Here is a 19,958-nt window from a genome sequence, read left to right as displayed (position 1 = left end):
GGTTTATTATTCACTATATTCTTCATTTTACAGCCCCCCCACCCCATCCCATAACTGTAAAGCTCGAGTTCGGTGATTGGATGCAAGTTCACGTGATCTCGATCCCGATCTTTACAAAACAAGGCAAGGCTCCCAATCCCGAACATCGGGGGGGATCGCCCATCACTACCCATGAGCCATTTTTTATTAATACAACAGTATCAGGCAGCTTGTTGCTGATAATGTGCACTAGCCTACTTGGCTTAAACATGCTACCCTGGCATCTCGATAATTGTCTCCCATTAAACACATCTGGGATGTCAGTGATTGGAAATGGCAAAAGGAGGTGCCAGAAGCAGATCTTGACGATTTGTGTGTTCAAGCACACTTCAGTGGAGCAGAACTTTCTTCAGACTACCATTATTTCTCAATGACGGCAGCCAAGGTGACCGAATGCCTGTGTTTGTGCTGAAAGTGTTCATACATGAATCTAAACAAAACATGATGTTTTGAAAATGTTTCCATCTTTCTTCATTTGCATAAAATTAACATGTCTAAGGATTTAGCGATTTTCATAATTTCAGGACTTTTCATTCTTGGTGTTGTTATTTTAATGTTGAGAAGTGTATAATATAATAATATAATTTCATAGCACTGTAATTAAAAAAATAACAATCACTTTTTTTTTGGCAGATAACAATACCAGAAACTCAGAGGGATATCTGATATTTTTAGATTTTGCAGCAGATGGTCATGGTATCAGAACAGATACTCAGCAAGAACATGCCATTATCATAAATACACCTCAAGCCGTTCACAGTAAGGATTTATCATCTGATTCTTATCGATGGATCCTTCCTTCTCCTTCATCAAAGACCAATGTGCAGAGCAAAAGTCAAGTAATAGATGTTGAACATGTAAGAGCTCATGCAGCAAAGGAACCATTGCCATGTTCAGAATGTGGGAAATGTTTTGTTCAAAAATCAAGTCTTGTTACACATCTGAGAATTCACACAGGGGAGAAGCCATTTTCATGTTCTGAATGTGGAAAATGTTTTATTCAGAACTCATATCTTGTAAAACATAAGAAAACTCACACAGGGGAGAAGCCATTTTCATGTTCAGAATGTGGAAGATGTTTTCTTACGAGATCAGAACTTGTTAGACATCAGAGAAACCACACAGGGGAGAGGCCATTTACATGTCCAGAATGTGGGAAATGTTTTATAGCCAAACAGGTTCTTGATACACATAAAAAAATTCACACAGGTGAAAGGCCATATCCATGTTCAGAATGTGGAAAGGGTTTTATCACAAAATCAGAACTTATTAGCCATCAGAGAATTCATACAGGGGAAAGGCCATATCAATGTTCAGAATGTGGGATATGTTTTACACAGAAATCAGTTCTTGTTAGACATCGTAAAACGCACACAGGAAAGTAGCCAATTTCTTTTTATTATTGTATTGATAGGCAAGAAAAAATACAAGCTATAGTTAGGAAAAGTCACAAGCGTAACCCCTTAACGACCGAGGACGTAACGGTACGTAATAAATCATTAAGGGGTAATCACTGCTGGCTGCTGCAGTGAGCCAGCGGAGAGCCCTGCACATTAATCTGCTGATTTCACCACTCAAAACCTTGCTCTCAAAGATTTGTTAGTATAATGACAAGTGCCAATTTAGATATGGATTTTGCATCAGAGCAAGATGAACGCAATATTTTCATATGATATATGCTTAAGACATTCTATAAATATAAAATCTATTTTTTATTATAATTATTAAAAGATGGGTGAACATGATAAAAACTGAGAAATAAGAGAGGATGCACAGAACAATGGGACAGGTAAGTATGACAGGCGAGTATCGTATTGTTCGCTTTATAAGATGCACCTGATTATAAGACTCACCCCCAAATTTGGTGAAGGAAAAGAGATTTTTTTTTTTATGTTAAATGGGGTCCGTCTTATAATGCCAGTGTCAGTCTAACAAATCATATAGGGTATATGTCTCTTATAGCCCCCCATCCTATAATTAGCCCCCTTAATCTGGATATGGCCCCCTTATATTGAATATAGCCCCATTGTGCTGGCACACATCCCATACAGGTGGCACAGGTCTCCTATTGCTGGCACACATCCAATACAGGTGGCACAGGTCTCCTATTGCTGGCACACATCCCATACAGGTGGCACAGGTCTCCTATTGCTGGCACACATCCCATACAGGTGGCACAGGTCTATTGCTGGCACACATCCCATACAGGTGGCACAGGTCTATTGCTGGCACACGTCCCATACAGGTGGCAAAGGTCTCCTATTGCTGGCACACGTCCCATACAGGTGGCACAGGTCTCCTATTGCTGGCACACATCCCATACAGGTGGCACAGGTCTCCTATTGCTGGCACACATTGCTGGCACACGTCCCCCTGTGTTAGATTTGGCCCCCATGCTGCTGCTTATAGTAAAATAAAATAAAAAATAAACAAATTTGATGAAGGAAAAGAGAATTTTTTTTTTATGTTAAATGGGGTCCGTCTTATAATGCCAGTGTCAGTCTAACAAATCATATAGGGTATATGTCTCTTATAGCCCCCCCATCCTATAATTAGCCCCCTTAATCTGGATATGGCCCCCTTATATTGAATATAGCCCCATTGTGCTGGCACACATCCCATACAGGTGGCACAGGTCTCCTATTGCTGGCACACATCCAATACAGGTGGCACAGGTCTCCTATTGCTGGCACACATCCCATACAGGTGGCAAAGGTCTCCTATTGCTGGCACATGTCCCATACAGGGGGCACAGGTCTCCTATTGCTGGCACACGTCCCATACAGGTGGCACAGGTCTCCTATTGCTGGCACACGTCCCCCTGTGTTAGATTTGGCCCCCATGCTGCTGCTTATAGTAAAATAAACACTTTACTTTACCTTCTCCAGCGCTGTCCTCCCTCGTGTCTCCCTCCGTGCGGTTGAGCTCCTGCACTTCCTGGTTCTCGGTGCCAGTCATGTGATCGGCACAGCAGAGTGACATGATCTCTGCGTGCCTGATCACAGCGGCAGCAGTGAGATCGGGGAGACACCGGGAGACATGCTGGAGGAAATAAGTAAAGCTTTATTATTATAGAATGGCCAGCAGCATGGGGGCGATATCTAACACGGGGGGGTGAACATGTGCGATCACAGGGGGGCGCAGGCACATATAATATGCGCCGCTCCCCCAGCCCATCGCCGCGGTGAGGTTTCAGCACCACGGTGATGGACAGCAGCTGTGCATATTATGAGCGGGAGCAGGAGATCTCCCGCTGCCTCCAGCAGCCTTCACAAGCCTCTACCCGCATCCCCCAGCACCGCTCCAGAGTTGCCCCCACCTGCCTGGACCCCTATATTCGGATTATAAGACGCACCCCCTACTTTCCCCCAAAATTTGGGGGAACAAAAGTGCGTCTTATAAAGCGAAAAATACGGTATATTAAATACTTAAAAAATAATAAATAATTATACCCAAAATATTAACATCCCCTGTAAATAAATGACTACTTTCTCCCTTGGAAAAAGAGGACATGTCAAAACTCGCGTCGGGAACTGAGGGCACAGCACGTCATTGTCAGGTACAAACCACTGTTTGAACTATTTCATCTTCTTGGGGCATTCATCAGTATTGAGTTCAATCCTGGGTCTCATGAGGGAATTTTGTTCAGCATTCATATACTATATGTCTATATACAGTTAGGTCCAGAAATATTTGGACAGTGACACAAGTTTTGTTATTTTAGCTGTTTACAAAAACATGTTCAGAAATACAATTATAAATATAATATGGGCTGAAAGTGCACACTCCCAGCTGCAATATGAGAGTTTTCACATCCAAATCGGAGAAAGGGTTTAGGAATCATAGCTCTGTAATGCATAGCCTCCTCTTTTTCAAGGGACCAAAAGTAATTGGACAAGGGACTCTAAGGGCTGCAATTAACTCTGAAGGCGTCTCCCTCGTTAACCTGTAATCAATGAAGTAGTTAAAAGGTCTGGGGTTGATTACAGGTGTGTGGTTTTGCATTTGGAAGCTGTTGCTGTGACCAGACAACATGCGGTCTATGGAACTCTCAATTGAGATGAAGCAGAACATCCTGAGGCTGAAAAAAAAGAAAAAATCCATCAGAGAGATAGCAGACATGCTTGGAGTAGCAAAATCAACAGTCGCGTACATTCTGAGAAAAAAGGAATTGACTGGTGAACTTGGGAACTCAAAAAGGCCTGGGCATCCACGGATGACAACAGTGGTGGATGATCGCCGCATACTTTCTTTGGTGAAGAAAAACCCGTTCACAACATCAACTGAAGTCCAGAACACTCTCAGTGAAGTAGGTGTATCTGTCTCTAAGTCAACAGTAAAGAGAAGACTCCATGAAAATAAATACAAAGGGTTCACATCTAGATGCAAACCATTCATCAATTCCAAAAATAGACAGGCCAGAGTTAAATTTGCTGAAAAACACCTCATGAAGCCAGCTCAGTTCTGGAAAAGTATTCAATGGACAGATGAGACAAAGATCAACCTGTACCAGAATGATGGGAAGAAAAAAGTTTGGAGAAGAAAGGGAACGGCACATGATCCAAGGCACACCACATCCTCTGTAAAACATGGTGGAGGCAACGTGATGGCATGGGCATGCATGGCTTTCAATGGCACTGGGTCACTTGTGTTTATTGATGACATAACAGCAGACAAGAGTAGCCGGATGAATTCTGAAGTGTACCGGGATATACTTTCTGCCCAGATTCAGCCAAATGCCGCAAAGTTGATCGGACGGCGCTTCATAGTACAGATGGACAATGACCCCAAGCATACAGCCAAAGCTACCCAGGAGTTCATGAGTGCAAAAAAGTGGAACATTCTGCAATGGCCAAGTCAATCACCAGATCTTAACCCAATTGAGCATGCATTTCACTTGCTCAAATCCAGACTTAAGACGGAAAGACCCACAAACAAGCAAGACCTGAAGGCTGCGGCTATAAAGGCCTGGCAAAGCATTAAGAAGGAGGAAACCCAGCGTTTGGTGATGTCCATGGGTTACAGACTTAAGGCAGTGATTGCCTCCAAAGGATTCGCAACAAAATATTGAAAATAAAAATATTTTGTTTGGGTTTGGTTTATTTGTCCAATTACTTTTGACCTCCTAAAATGTGGAGCGTTTGTAAAGAAATGTGTACAATTCCTACAATTTCTATCAAATATTTTTGTTCAAACCTTCAAATTAAACGTTACAATCTGCACTTGAATTCTCTTGTAGAGGTTTCATTTCAAATCCAATGTGGTGGCATGCAGAGCCCAACTCGCGAAAATTGTGTCACTGTCCAAATATTTCTGGACCTAACTGTATGTTAGGTCATTGCTTCTACTATTTTTCACTTAGTCTTTGTGAAATACTTTTTGCTTCACACTTTTACATCTTTCCCCTGGTCCCTGTGATTTAACCCTTAAACCTCAAGGTTATATTTGTTAATACATCAGTACTTTTCATCTTGGAATTAAGGTTTAATGGAGCCTTTTTTTAGCTCAGTGTAGTAAGTGAAAAATCTTTTACTTCAGTGGTCATTTATTTACAGGTGATGTTTTTATTTTGAGTGTAACTATTTATTATTTAAGTATTTAATATACTCACCTGTCATTATACTTAACTGTCCCTTTGTGCTGTTCATCCTCTCTCGTTTCTCGGTTGTTATCATGTCCACCTATCTTTTAATAATTTGGATAAATTTAAAATATATTCTGTGTCTTGAGCGCAATTTTTTCATATGATTTATATCTGCTGATTTGTACAGCAGACATGTGTGCCTCGCAGGTGCAGGTTTATCTGCGATCCACCTGCACCTGTTAAACCCTTAATTTGCACTGTCAAAATGTGACAGTGCGATTTAAATGCCCGGAGTGGGTAATGTACACTTACCTGCCACCATCGGAGGCCCCATCACGTGATCACGTGGAGCTGATGGTTGTCATGGTAGCACAGGGTCATGTGTTGACTCCTTTGCTATTATGACTCACTTCCTGTAGCAGGCGGCAGAGAGCTAGCTGTTACAGTGTTACTGTGCTGCTCTGATCTACATAAATGAATCCGCGATCAGACTTTTGATCCTTATAGCCCCCTAAGGGGACTAGTAAAATAAATAAGTGAAAAAAAGTTCTAAAAAATTAAAAAAAAACCAAAACATTCAAATTGCCCCTCATTTGCTCCATTGAAATTTAGAGGGTTAAAATAATAACAAATATACACACATTTGGTTTTGCCGAGTTCAGAAATGTGCGATCTATGAAAATATAAAATCAATGAACCTGATCGGTAAACTGCATAGCAGCTAAAAAATTCCAAACGCTAAAATGTTTTTTCTTTATCGTTCCTATGGGAGACCCAGACCATAGGTGTTTAGCTTCTACCTCTGGAGGACACACAAAGTACTACACTTAAAAGTGTAGCTCCTCCACCTGAGCTTATACACCCCCTGGTGAGCAGACCCAGCCAGTTTATCGCTTTGTGTTCAGGAGGCATACATCCACACATGCATTCTCATATGATTTTTTTTCCTTTTGGAACGAGATGAAGAAGTGCGGGTCCACGTCTGGACCCCCGGCATGTCCCTTCTCACCCCACTGTGTCGGCGGTGTTGTAAGGTTGATTCCTAGGCTGGAGCCTTACATGCCGTGCTCCTTCACCATCCCTCCTGGGCTCTGGCTTGAAGTGGGAGCCAGCACGGACTCCATGCTTGGCAGGAGACTGGTCTCCATCCGCAGCCCTTCATGACCCTGCTGGACGGAGCACTCATCCCCAGGGACTTGGCCCTGTGTCTCAGAAGCTAAGTACCTGAGACGTTTATATTTCGGGGTCCCTGTACTTTATTGTTGGGGGAGAGTGTGCTTATTGTGTTTACTGACATTTCCGGCGGGTTCTCTAGCTGTCGCCTGAGAACCGCGCCGATGGTGCCTGCGCGTCGGCCGCGCCGCTCAAATTTAGGCCCCGGCTTCGCCGGAGGCCTAGTTTCTGTTTCACTGCCCTCGCATGTCACTCATGCAGAGTGACAGGCTCGGCTCCTCCCGGCGGCCGTTCTGTACAGGGGAGGGACACTCCCCACTGCAGTGTGTGTCCCCTCTCCTGTAAGTCTCTATGGCCCTCCAGATCCCACTCCTCAAGCAAGTCCCGCCCCCTCTCTTCACTCCGGCGGCCTTTTTTTCAGCGTTCTCTCTGCAATCAGTCATTGCAGCGCTGGTCTGCAGCATCCCTGCTGAGGTGCTGTGCTTGGGGGTCTGAGCTTCAGGATCTGGAGGGCACACAACACCGCTCCAGCGGTCTGGTAAGCCACAACCGGTCTCCGGTTGTGGACCTCTGTATATACTCTCTGGGGGTCATTCTCTGGCAGAGCCCCCACTCCAGCAGCATCTCTCACACGAGGAGCAAGGCCCCAAAGCTTTATGCTGTATGCGCTGCATGTAAGCTCCTGCTGCCTGAACCGAGCACCTATCCACATTGTGATGCCTGCTCTAACTTGGCGGTGCCACAGCCTGGAGTCTCACCCCCAGTGGTCTCAGGCTGCCCCTGCTCCTGTGGCTGAACCCCCGGCTTGGGTAGAATCCTTTTCTAGGTCTATCTCCCAGTCCTTTGCTGAGTCCATGGGACTCTGATGAATATGCATCAGCCCCCTTCACAGGCTGCCTCGGCTGCTAGGGGTCTCTCAGGACCGGAGCTCACAGAGGATTCATCATCAGGGCCCAGACCCCGTCCTCCTGAGAAGAGACGCAGGGTTCCCTCTCCCTCCTCCTCCCGTGGCTCTGATTCCAGAGCTGACTCGCAGGATGAGGAGGATGCCTTTACAGGGGGCTCGGAGGCTAACTCCATGTACCCCATTGATCTGTCCGAAAGTGACTCAGATCTTAGTGACTTGATTGCTTCTATTAATTCTGTACTGCATCTCAATCCGCCAGTATCAGAGGAGCAACCCTCTCTGGCAGAAAAGCACCAGTTTACCTTGCCTAAGAAAGCAAAGAGTGTGTTCTTTAACCACTCCAGTTTTCAGGCCGCTGTGACCAAACCCAGGGCCTGCCCTGACAAACGCTTCCCAAAGCGTGGTTCTGATGACCGTTTTCCCTTTCCACCTGAGGTGGTCAAGGAGAAGGCTCACTCCCCAAAGGTAGACCCTCCGGTGTCTAGGCTCGCAGTCCGGACCGTTGTTTCGGTGGCTGATGGCACTTCCCTTAAGGATTCCACTGACCGCCAGATTGACCTTCTGGCCAAATCCGTGTATGAAGCAGCGGGGGCCGCGTTTTCTCCGACTTTTGCAGCAGTGTGGGCTCTCAAAGCCATCTCTGCTTCTCTAGAGGAGATGCATTCCCTCACCAGGGAATCTATGCCCGAAATGGATGCCTTAACTTCCCAAGCTTCGGCCTTTTCATCCTATGCCATGTCTGCCATGCTGGAGGCTTCTCACCGCACTGCGGTGGCTTTGGCTAATTCCCTCGCTATCCGCAGAATCTTGTGGCTTCGAGAGTGGAAGGCAGATGCTTCTTCAAAGAAGTACCTTGCTGGGCTCCCTTTTGCTGGGTCCCGGCTGTTCGGAGAACAGCTGGATGAAATTATTAAGGAAACAACTGGCGGGAAGAGTACTTCCATGCCACAAACCAAAGCCAGGAAACCTGCCCAGGGTAGGAATCAGTCGAGGTTTCGCTCCTTTCGTTCCTCCAACTGGTCGTCCTCTAAGCCCTCGGCCTCGTCCGCTAACTCAGCCAAGGACCAGAAATCTAACTGGCGCCCAAAAGCGCGTCCACAGAAAACCGCAGGAGCTGCTGCCACTAAGGCAGCCTCCTCGTGACTATCTGCCCGCTCCAGCAACGTCCTTAGTCGGTGGCAGGCTCTCCCACTTTGGCGACGCTTGGTTTCAACACGTCTCCGATCAGTGGGTGAGAGACATCATCTCCCTCGGCTACAGGATAGAATTCTCTTCCAGTCCGCCAAACAGATTTTTTTCTCTCAACTCCTCCCTGCTCCAAGGCCGCCGCCTTCTCACAGGCCGTGGCAGCCTTGCAGGCCAATGGAGTAATTGTACCGGTTCCCGCTCGGGAACGGTTCAGAGGTTTCTACTCAAATCTCTTCCTAGTTCCCAAAAAGGATGGTACCTTCCGGCCCATCCTGGATCTGAAGCTTCTCAACAAGCATGTTCAGGTGCGGCCCTTTCGCATGGAGTCTCTGCGATCAGTCATTGCCTCTATGTTCAAGGGGATTTGCTGGCATCCATCGACATCAGAGATGCCTATCTGCATGTGCCAATTGCAGTGTCACACCAGCGTTGGCTACGTTTTGCAGTAGGAGAAGATCATTTCCAATTCGTGGCTCTTCCCTTCGGGTTGGCCACCGCCCCTCGGGTATTCACCAAGGTCATGGCTGCAGTGATTGCAGTTCTGCACCTCCAGGGGTTGGCAGTGATTCCTTACCTGGATGACCTTCTAGTCAAGGCTTCATCCAGCGCAGATTGTCAGCGGAGTGTCTCGCTCACTCTCTCCACTCTAGCTCAATTCGGATGGCTGGTCAATCTGCCCAAATCCACTCTGACTCCGACCTAGAGTCCCACGTACCTAGGGATGCAGTTCGAGACCTTGACGGCACTTGTGAAGTTGCCCTTAGTCAAACAGCAGTCCCTTCAGCTAGAGGTGCGCTCTCTGCTGAGGCCCCGCCGGTATACCCTCAGGCGGTTGATGCAGGTGCTGGGTCAAATGGTGGCGTCCATGGAGGCTGTTCCCTTTGCCCAGTTCCATCTGCGCCCCCTGCAGCTGGATATTCTCCGCTGTTGGGACAAGCAGCCTTCCTCCTTACACAGGTTAGTGGCTCTGTCGCCACAAACCAGGAGCTCTCTTCAGTGGTGGCTTCGGCCTCTCTCCCTGTCCCAGGGATGCTCCTTCCTGACCCCGTCCTGGGTGATTCTCACCCCGGATGCCAGTCTATCCGGCTGGGGAGCGGTATATCTCCACCACAGTGCGCAGGGCACTTGGACTCCGTCCGAGTCAGCCCTGCCAATCAATGTGCTGGAAACCAGAGCCGTGCTTCTAGCTCTCTTAGCTTTTCACCACCTGTTGGCGGGCAGGCACATTCGAGTCCAGTCAGACAACGCGGCAGCGGTTGCCTATATCAATCACCAGGGCGGGAGATGCAGCCGCCTGGTAATGTTGGAGGTACAACGCATCCTTCAATGGGCGGAGGACTCCAAGTCCACCATATCCGCAGTCCACATCCCAGGCGTGGAAAACTGGGAGGCAGATTATCTCAGCCGTCAAACCGTGGACGGTGGCGAGTGGTCTCTGCACCCGGCAGTGTTTCAGTCAATCTGCCGCAAATGGGGCACCCCGGTCGTGGACCTAATGACATCCCGTCACAACAACAAGGTTCCCGTTTACGTGGTTCGCTCCCACGACCCTCAGGCATTCGCCGCGGACGCACTGGTTCAAGACTGGTCCCAGTTTCGTCTGTCCTACGTGTTTCCCCCTCTAGCTCTCTTGCCCAGAGTTCTGCGCAAGATCAGAATGGAGGGCTGTCGAGTCATCCTCATTGCACCAGACAGGCCCAGGCGAGCTTGGTATCCAGACCTGCTCCATCTGTCCGTAGAGATGCCGTGGCATCTCCCGGACCGTCCAGACCTACTGTCACAAGGTCCGTTTTTCCACCTGAATTCTGCGGCTCTCAAATTGACGGCATGGCTCTTGAGTCCTGGATCTTGACGGCTTCTGGTATTCCTCCTGAAGTCATCTCCACTATGACTCGGACCCGTAAGTCTTCCTCCGCTAAGATCTATCACAGGACTTGGAAAATTTTCCTGTCATGGTGTCGCTCTACTGACCATCCTCCTTGGCCATTCTCCTTGCCGACCCTTCTGTCCTTTCTACAGTCCGGTCTGCAGCTAGGACTGTCCCTCAACTCTCTCAAGGGACAAGTCTCAGCTCTGTCAGTACTGTTCCAGTGGCGTCTCGCTCGGCTGGCTCAGGTCCGCACCTTCATGCAAGGCGCGTCTCACATCATTCCGCCTTACCGGCGGCCCTTGGATCCCTGGGACCTTAATTTGGTTCTCACGGTTTTGCAGAAACCCCCCTTTGAGCCTCTTAGGGAGGTCTCTTTGCATCGTCTTTCTCAGAAAGTGGTTTTTCTGGAGGCCATAACTTCCCTCAGGAGAGTCTCTGATTTGGCCGCGCTCTCTTCGGAGTCACCTTTTTTAGTTTTTCATCAAGACAAGGTGGTTCTCCGTCCGACTCCGGACTTTCTTCCTAAGGTGGTCTCCCCTTTCCACCTTAACCAGGACATTACCTCCTTTTGTTCGGCTCCTGTTCATCGCTTTGAAAAAGCGCTGCATACTCTGGATCTGGTGCGGGCGCTCCGGATCTATGTGTCTCGCACCGCTTCTATTAGGCGGTGCACCTCTCTTTTTGTGCTAACCACTGGTCGGCGCAAGGGTCTCTCTGCTTCTAAGCCGACCTTAGCCCGTTGGATCAGATCGACCATTTTGGACGCTTACCAGAGTTCTCAGGTGCCTCCCCCGCCGGGGATCAAGGCACATTTGACCAGAGCTGTTGGTGCCTCTTGGGCTATCAGGCACCAGGCTACGGCTCAACAAGTCTGTCAGGCTGCCACTTGGACTAGCCTGCATACCTTTTCGAAGCACTACCAAGTGCATGCTCATGCTTCGGCAGATGCGAGCTTGGGCAGACGCATCCTTCAGGCGGCTGTCGCCCATTTGTGAAGTTAGGTTCTGCCTACTTCTTGCCTTTTTTCGGTTTATTTCCCACCCAGGGACTGCTTTGGAACGTCCCATGATCTGGGTCTCCCATTGGAACGATAAAGAAAAAGAGAATTTTGTTTACTTACCGTAAATTCTTTTTCTTGTAGTTCCGTAATGGCACTTTTCTTGTTCCGCGTGTTATCACCGGCTGTTGTCGTAGCCAGAGTTTCCGGTTGTTCCGGCTCTTGCTCTGTTCTACTTGTGGGTGGCTATTCTCCTTCAGCTTTTGCACTAAACTGGCTGGGTCTGCTCATCAGGGGGTGTATAAGCTCAGGGGGAGGAGCTACACTTTTAAGTGTAGTACTTTGTGTGTCCTCCAGAGGTAGAAGCTAAACACCCATGGTCTGGGTCTCCCATTACGGAACTACAAGAAAAAGAATTTACGGTAAGTAAACAAAATTCTCTTTTTTCATCGCAAATTTTGCACATAATGCAATAATAGGCGATTAAAACATAGCAGCAGCACAAAAATTTTACCATTTAAAAAAGCCAGTTGAAGACACATAAAATAAGCCATCACTGAGCCCCATATTCCGAAAAATGATAACACTATGGGTCGCAGAAAATAGCACTCAAAGTGCGCCACTTTTTTGGGACAAACGTCTGCATTTTTTTAACCCCTTAGATAAAAGTAAACCTATACATGTTTGGTATCTACAAACTCATACAGACCTGAGGCATCACAAGACACATCAGTTTTACCATATAGTGAACACAGTGAATAAAATACCAACAAAAACAATTGCGCAATCACACTTTTCTTGCAATTTTTCCGCATTTGGAATTTTTTTTGCCGTTTTCCAGTACACTATATGGTAAAACTAATGGTTTCATTTAAAGTACAACCCATCCTGAAAAAAACAAGCCTTCACATGGGAGGACTGAAGGAAAAATAAAAAAGTTACGGGTTTGGGAAGAAGGGGAGAAAAAAAACAAATAGAAAATCGCCCGGTCGTTAAGGGGTTAAAAGAGAGAGGGGAAGCAATTTAGAGTACTAGATTTATATTAGAAAATGTATTCAAATACTAAATGATTATTTATTATTGAAAAGCAATTAGTTTGTATATAATACACCTATATGTGAACAATGTATATAAGATTATTAACATTTAGAGTACTGAAAAACGTGTATTGCAGGCGTAGGAAAAAAAACATGTACAGTAAGAATGCTTTAAAAACTAAGCGTTTATATCAATTAATAAAATGCAATGTGAATGAATAAGAAATCTAAAGTAAATCAATATTTGGTGTGGCCGCCTTTCGACTTCAGAACAGCATTAATTCATATAAGTAAACTTGCACACAATTTTTGAATTAGCAAAACAGTGAGGTAGTTCCAAACTTCTAGGAGGCTCAATCTCAGATGTTTTGTGGATGTAGGCCTGCATAATACTGTCTGTAAATATAATCCCTGACAGACACAATTATGTTGAGATCAGGGCTCTGTGGGGGATACATCATCAATTCCAGGACTCCTTGTTGTTCTTTACAATGTAGATTGTTCCTAATGACATTGACTACATGTTTGGGGTCTTTGTCCTACTGTATGATGCCTTCCTAATGGTATTGCATGATGAATAAGTATTTTTCAGCACTGAGGACACCATTCATAGTATCATAGTATCATAGCTTTTAAGGTTGAAGGGAGACTCTAAGTCCATCTAGTTCAACCCGTAGCCTAACATGTTGATCCAGAGGAAGGCAAAAAAACCCCAATGTGGCAAACAAGTTCCAATGGGGAAAAAATTCCTTCCTGACTCCACATCCGGCAATCAGACTAGTTCCCTGGATCAATACCCTGTCATAAAATCTAATATACATAACTGGAAATATTAAATTTTTCAAGAAAGGCATCCAGGCTCTGCTTAAATGTTAGTAGTGAATCACTCATTACAACATCATGCGGCAGAGAGTTCCATAGTCTCACTGCTCGTACAGTAAAGAATCCTCGTCTGTGATTATGATTAAACCTTCTTTCCTCAAGACGTAGCGGATGCCCCCGTGTTCCAGTCGCAGGCCTAGGTGTAAAAAGATCTTTGGAAAGGTCTCTGTACTGTCCCCTCATATATTTATACATTGTGATTAGATCCCCCCTAAGCCTTCGTTTTTCCAAACTAAATAACCCCAAGTTTAATAACCTGTCTTGGTATTGCAGCCCACCCATTCCTCTAATAATCTTGGTGGCTCTTCTCTGCACCCTCTCCAGTTCAGCTATGTCCTTCTTATATATCGGTGACCAAAATTGTACACAGTATTCTAAGTGCGGTCGCACTAGTGACTTGTACAGAGGTAGAACTATATTTTTTTCATGAACACTTATACCTCTTTTAATACATCCCATTATTTTATTAGCCCTGGCAGCAGTTGCCTGACACTGTCCACTAAAGTGAAGTTTACCATCCACCCATACACCCAAGTCTTTTTCTGTGTCTGTTTTACCCAGTGTTCTACAATTAAGTACATAATCATAAATGTTATTTCCTCTACCCAAGTGCATGACCTTACATTTATCTACATTAAACTTCAATTGCCACTTCTCAGCCCAATCCTCCAATTTACATAAATCTCCCTGTAATATAAACTTATCCTCCTCTGTATTGATTACCCTGCAGAGTTTAGTATCATCTGCAAATATTGAAATTCTACTCCGCATGCCCCCAACAAGGTCATTTATAAATATGTTGAAAAGAAGCGGGCCCAATACTGACCCCTGTGGTACCCCACTATGAACTGAGACCCAGTCCGAGTACGTACCATTAATAACCACCCTTTGTTTCCTATCACTGAGCCAGTTTTTAACCCAGTTACACATATTTTCCCCTATCCCCATTATTCTCATTTTATGTACCAACCTTTTGTGTGGCACTGTATCAAAAGCTTTTGAAAAGTCCATATACACAACATCCACTGCATTTCCCTGGTCCAGGCTTGAACTTACCTCTTCATAGAAGCTGATCAAATTAGTTTGACAGGATTGATCCCTCATAAACCCATGTTGATACTCTGTCATAAGGTTATTTTTCTTGAGATACTCCAGTATAGCATCTGTCAAGAAACCCTCAAGGATTAGGGTTAATCCTTATTAGGGTTAGAGGATTAGAGGGTTACAAGGATTAGGGTTAATTAATCTGGACCAAATTCCCAAAGCCAGTGGCTTAAATGCAGCCCCATACTTACAAGAAACCTTCACCATGTTTCACTGTTAGGCTATGTGCCCACGCTGCGGATTTACCGCAGATTTTGCCGCGGATTTGCCGCGGATTTACCGCGGATTTGCCGAAAATCTGCAGCAGCGGAACTTCCAAGCCATTTCAATGGCATTTTGGAAATGCTGTGTCCATGCTGCGGATTTTTCCGCTGCGGATTTGCCACGGATTTTGATCCGGAAAAATCTGCAGCATGTCAATTGTTTGTTGCGGATTTTGGTGCGGATTTGGGTATAGAATGGGAAAAAAAAAATCCGCATCAAAATCCGCGGTAAATCCGCGGCAAATCCGCGGGTGCGGATTTGCCGCGAAAGTCGCGGATTTTCAGGCAGAAAAGTCCGCAGGTACATTCTACCGTGGACACATAGCCTTAGGGTTCTTTTCCACTTGCATACCGCTTCTAATATGAGAGCATCAGAAGCGATATGCTAATGACCCTCTGCTGCGTGCGTCAGCTGAGGGTCATGCGACTGTGTTGCAATGTTGCGATCGTTTCACAGCCTCGGGGAAGAGGGAGGGAGCACTTTTTCCCATCTCCTCCGCTGTCTTTCTCTGCGCATATCGCACTGCAGTCACATAACATGCAAGTGCAGTGCGATGCTTCACACGCTTCCATAGGCATAGAGCCAAGACTCACTGCAAAACGCAGCATGCTGCGATTGCACTGACAGCACGATTCGTGGCGAAGAAAAAGTAAGCAAGAAGACACTGCCTCATTGATTAACACTGGTGCGAGTACAATCCGATGTTTTATCTACTCGCACATAGAAATCGCAAGTGGAAAAGAACCCTTACCTGCAGACACTCATTATTCTACCAGCCCTTCGGCAATAAACTGTCTTCTGTTGCAGAAGAACTGAAAAATACAGGGTCACGTCTATGGAAATTTTAGTACTCAAAATGATCTAAAAATAATAAATTATTTGGCTACTTTTCTGGTATACAAAATATTGGTAGAAAATAAAGACACAAACAATCTAGAACTAATAAGAGGAGATGAGCTAACCGAAGTTTCGGTGTTCGGACTTTCATAAAAAAAACCCCCAGAGCTCGGGTTTGAAGATCGGGTGCTTTATATACGAACAACACTCTCTCAAGCATCGCTGTTCTTTGGTATGTTCGGTGCTCAGCCCAGTGCGAACCGTTTGCAGTGTTTGATTGAACACAATTGGTAACAATAGCGTGATGAGATGTAGTGTGCAGCAAAAAAAAAAAAAAAATGGAAAAACCCCACCCTTTCCCGGTATTGATCCTTCTATGGCTGGCTGCATGTGGGCAGAAACCTGAACTGACGAATTAGTGACTTCCATTAAAGTTCAAGTCCAGTTCGGGGCTCAAACGAAACAATTTAAAGTTCGGCAGCACCTGCCGAACCGAACCTCCACGGGTCTGCTCATCTCTACTAATAAGCATGTAATAATGCAAACTGTGTTCAGATACACAAGGCAAAATAAAAGGTGACTGCAGTGAAAATCTAAATCTGTAAAGAGTTCACAAAGAAGGTTTCTACAGGCTCACCACTTTTACGATGGATCAACAGATAAACGTACTAACGTGGTGGCATCCACAATCACAATGCAAGAGAAAAAGTAGAAATTCCAGCATGCCATTCTTGTAAAATTTATTGTTTATTCCATCATAAAAATTCCATATAAAATTCCATATTCTGAGCACCAGCCCCGTCTTACGCGTTTCGGACATTAGTCTTTACTCCTAGGCATACTAACATGAAATAACAAGATCAAAAAATACCTGAAGAACACCGTAAAACAAAACATCCAATGAAACGCAATTAGTGCAATACATTACACATTAAAAAGAGGAACCTCCTACTCCACTCTCTACATACAATGATTATTATTTTAACACACTTAATAACAAGTAACATTACTGTGGCAAAATATCATTCTCAATAACAGATATCAGTACAGCAAAAAATCATTACAATCTTAACAAATCTGGAAGAATTTAACAAAAAAAAAATGATATCTCATGCATCTTATTCCCTATTTAATTTAATACCTATTAATTTAGAATTATTTTTACCCATTACACAGGACAGCAATGAAGTAAGGTGATTCCCTGCAGGGTATATAATAAAAAACAAACACGCGGCGCTAATCTCAGCGCGTTATCAAAGCGGCTCTCTGGTGCCCTTTTTTTTTACTGAAGTTTTATGCACTCACCTTTTGCCACAAAACTTCAGGCATATATGACTTTTCCAAAGTCTCCTTATCCGGGTCTGCTGCTTGCCTTGAATTGATCCTGTGTATGGTCCTGCCTCTGATTACCACAGGTGAAAAAGTTAAGCATGAAGTAAACCAATTCTGTAGTGGCCGCGCTCCCCGTAGTAATGATTTTAAAAACTCTTGTCCTCAAATGGAATTTATTACTCAAACATACGGAAATAAAAAACGGATACAACGCGTTTCAAATACCTTAGGAAGGCGGTTGTTCCCGCCGAAACGCGTTTTATCCGTTTTTTATTTCCGTATGTTTGAGTAATAAATTCCATTTGAGGACAAGAGTTTTTAAAATCATTACTACGGGGAGCGCGGCCACTACAGAATTGGTTTACTTCATTTTTAACAGGACAGCAATGCCGTTTTAGAATGGTTGGAGGGGAGAAGGGAAAAAGGAAATGCTTTTAATTTATATATGACTCACAAAGAAACTCCAATTTTTTGGGGTCAGCAGAGTCCTAGATGTTCCTTTTTGTCTAAGAACCAAGGGTCTGGCTGCTCGGCTGCTCCATCAGGTACATACTCATCTTGACTTGAGGTTTCCATGTCTTCGCCTGTAGCTTCAGCTCCATAGTCTTCATATTCTACTTCATGTTCATCCAATCCAGACAATGGTGGTACAGAAACTGGCAAGGTACCATCATGTGGAACTGGCCTAATCACAGATTCATGTTCAGGGTAATTAATCTTATGTTTGTTCTTTGTAGAAAAGCCCTTCAGTTTGACAAAACAAAAGTAGGAGTCATAACTATGATTTTTGGGTTCTCTACAAATTATGGGAACAGCAAATGGCATAGCCACTTTCCTTATATTCAACCAGTCATGAAGACCATTTGAACAACTTGAGCATATCACATGAGGGGCCCAGCATACATTGAAAATGCAGAAATAACGTAATAAAAAAAATACTTATCTCAGAAATTTTATGTGATAGAGCAAAACTAAGCATATTTTTGGAATCAGCACATCAAACTCCATAAAACAGACTTATTACCTTTGAAGATTATTTTTTTGTGTTGACCAGTGTTATCACTTTGTCCGCACCCACTTTGTTTACCTGTGGCTCAACCAAACTTGACATCTTCCTGTGCTTGTTTTCCAAACTTCACAGCCAGAGCTGGCACCACCCGGTCTGTGTTCAGCCTCGCCCTCTGCACACTCATTGGCTTCAGTAATCTGCCCTAGCACTGACCTCTATCATCAACATATCTCACCCCTTATAGATAAATGAATACTGTGTAATGAAAACTATATACAGTTAGGTCCAGAAATATTTGGACAGTGACACAAGTTTTGTTATTTTAGCTGTTTACAAAAACATGTTCAGAAATACAATTATATATATAATATGGGCTGAAAGTGCACACTCCCAGCTGCAATATGAGAGTTTTCACATCCAAATCGGAGAAAGGGTTTAGGAATCATAGCTCTGTAATGCATAGCCTCCTCTTGTTCAAGGGACCAAAAGTAATTGGACAAGGGACTCTAAGGGCTGCAATTAACTCTGAAGGCGTCTCCCTCGTTAACCTGTAATCAATGAAGTAGTTAAAAGGTCTGGGGTTGATTACAGGTGTGTGGTTTTGCATTTGGAAGCTGTTGCTGTGACCAGACAACATGCGGTCTAAGGAACTCTCAATTGAGGTGAAGCAGAACATCCTGAGGCTGAAAAAAAAGAAAAAATCCATCAGAGAGATAGCAGACATGCTTGGAGTAGGAAAATCAACAGTCGGGTACATTCTGAGAAAAAAGGAATTGACTGGTGAGCTTGGGAACTCAAAAAGGCCTGGGCGTCCACGGATGACAACAGTGGTGGATGATCGCCGCATACTTTCTTTGGTGAAGAAGAACCCGTTCACAACATCAACTGAAGTCCAGAACACTCTCAGTGAAGTAGGTGTATCTGTCTCTAAGTCAACAGTAAAGAGAAGACTCCATGAAAGTAAATACAAAGGGTTCACATCTAGATGCAAACCATTCATCAATTCCAAAAATAGACAGGCCAGAGTTAAATTTGCTGAAAAACACCTCATGAAGCCAGCTCAGTTCTGGAAAAGTATTCTATGGACAAATGAGACCAAGATCAACCTGTCCCAGAATGATGGGAAGAAAAAAGTTTGGAGAAGAAAGGGAACGGCACATGATCCAAGGCACACCACATCCTCTGTAAAACATGGTGGAGGCAACGTGATGGCATGGGCATGCATGGCTTTCAATGGCACTGGGTCACTTGTGTTTATTGATGACATAACAGCAGACAAGAGTAGCCGGATGAATTCTGAAGTGTACCGGGATATACTTTCAGCCCAGATTCAGCCAAATGCCGCAAAGTTGATCGGACGGCGCTTCATAGTACAGATGGACAATGACCCCAATCATACAGCCAAAGCTACCCAGGAGTTCATGAGTGCAAAAAAGTGGAACATTCTGCAATGGCCAAGTCAATCACCAGATCTTAACCCAATTGAGCATGCATTTCACTTGCTCAAATCCAGACTTAAGGTGGAAAGACCCACAAACAAGCAAGACCTGAAGGCTGCAACTGTAAAGGCCTGGCAAAGCATTAAGAAGGAGGAAACCCAGCGTTTGGTGATGTCCATGGGTTCCAGACTTAAGGCAGTGATTGCCTCCAAAGGATTCGCAACAAAATATTGAAAATAAAAATATTTTTTTTGGGTTTGGTTTATTTGTCCAATTACTTTTGACCTCCTAAAATG

At 44.8% G+C, this 19,958-nt stretch overlaps 1 protein-coding gene across 1 annotated transcript in view; it reads left to right on the top strand.

Moving 5' to 3' along the window:
• LOC142312062 (uncharacterized) overlaps positions 1 to 19,958 on the top strand; it is a 275,265-nt gene that overhangs the window by 218,091 nt on the left and 37,216 nt on the right. The window contains 1 exon segment of the mRNA XM_075350942.1: positions 986 to 1,107. Within this exon segment, the coding sequence (XP_075207057.1) occupies positions 986 to 1,107 (122 nt within the window).

Source organism: Anomaloglossus baeobatrachus, chromosome 5, assembly GCF_048569485.1.
Source record: "Anomaloglossus baeobatrachus isolate aAnoBae1 chromosome 5, aAnoBae1.hap1, whole genome shotgun sequence".
NCBI classification, from domain to species: domain Eukaryota; kingdom Metazoa; phylum Chordata; class Amphibia; order Anura; family Aromobatidae; genus Anomaloglossus; species Anomaloglossus baeobatrachus.
This window is presented reverse-complemented; position numbering and strand designations above follow the sequence as displayed.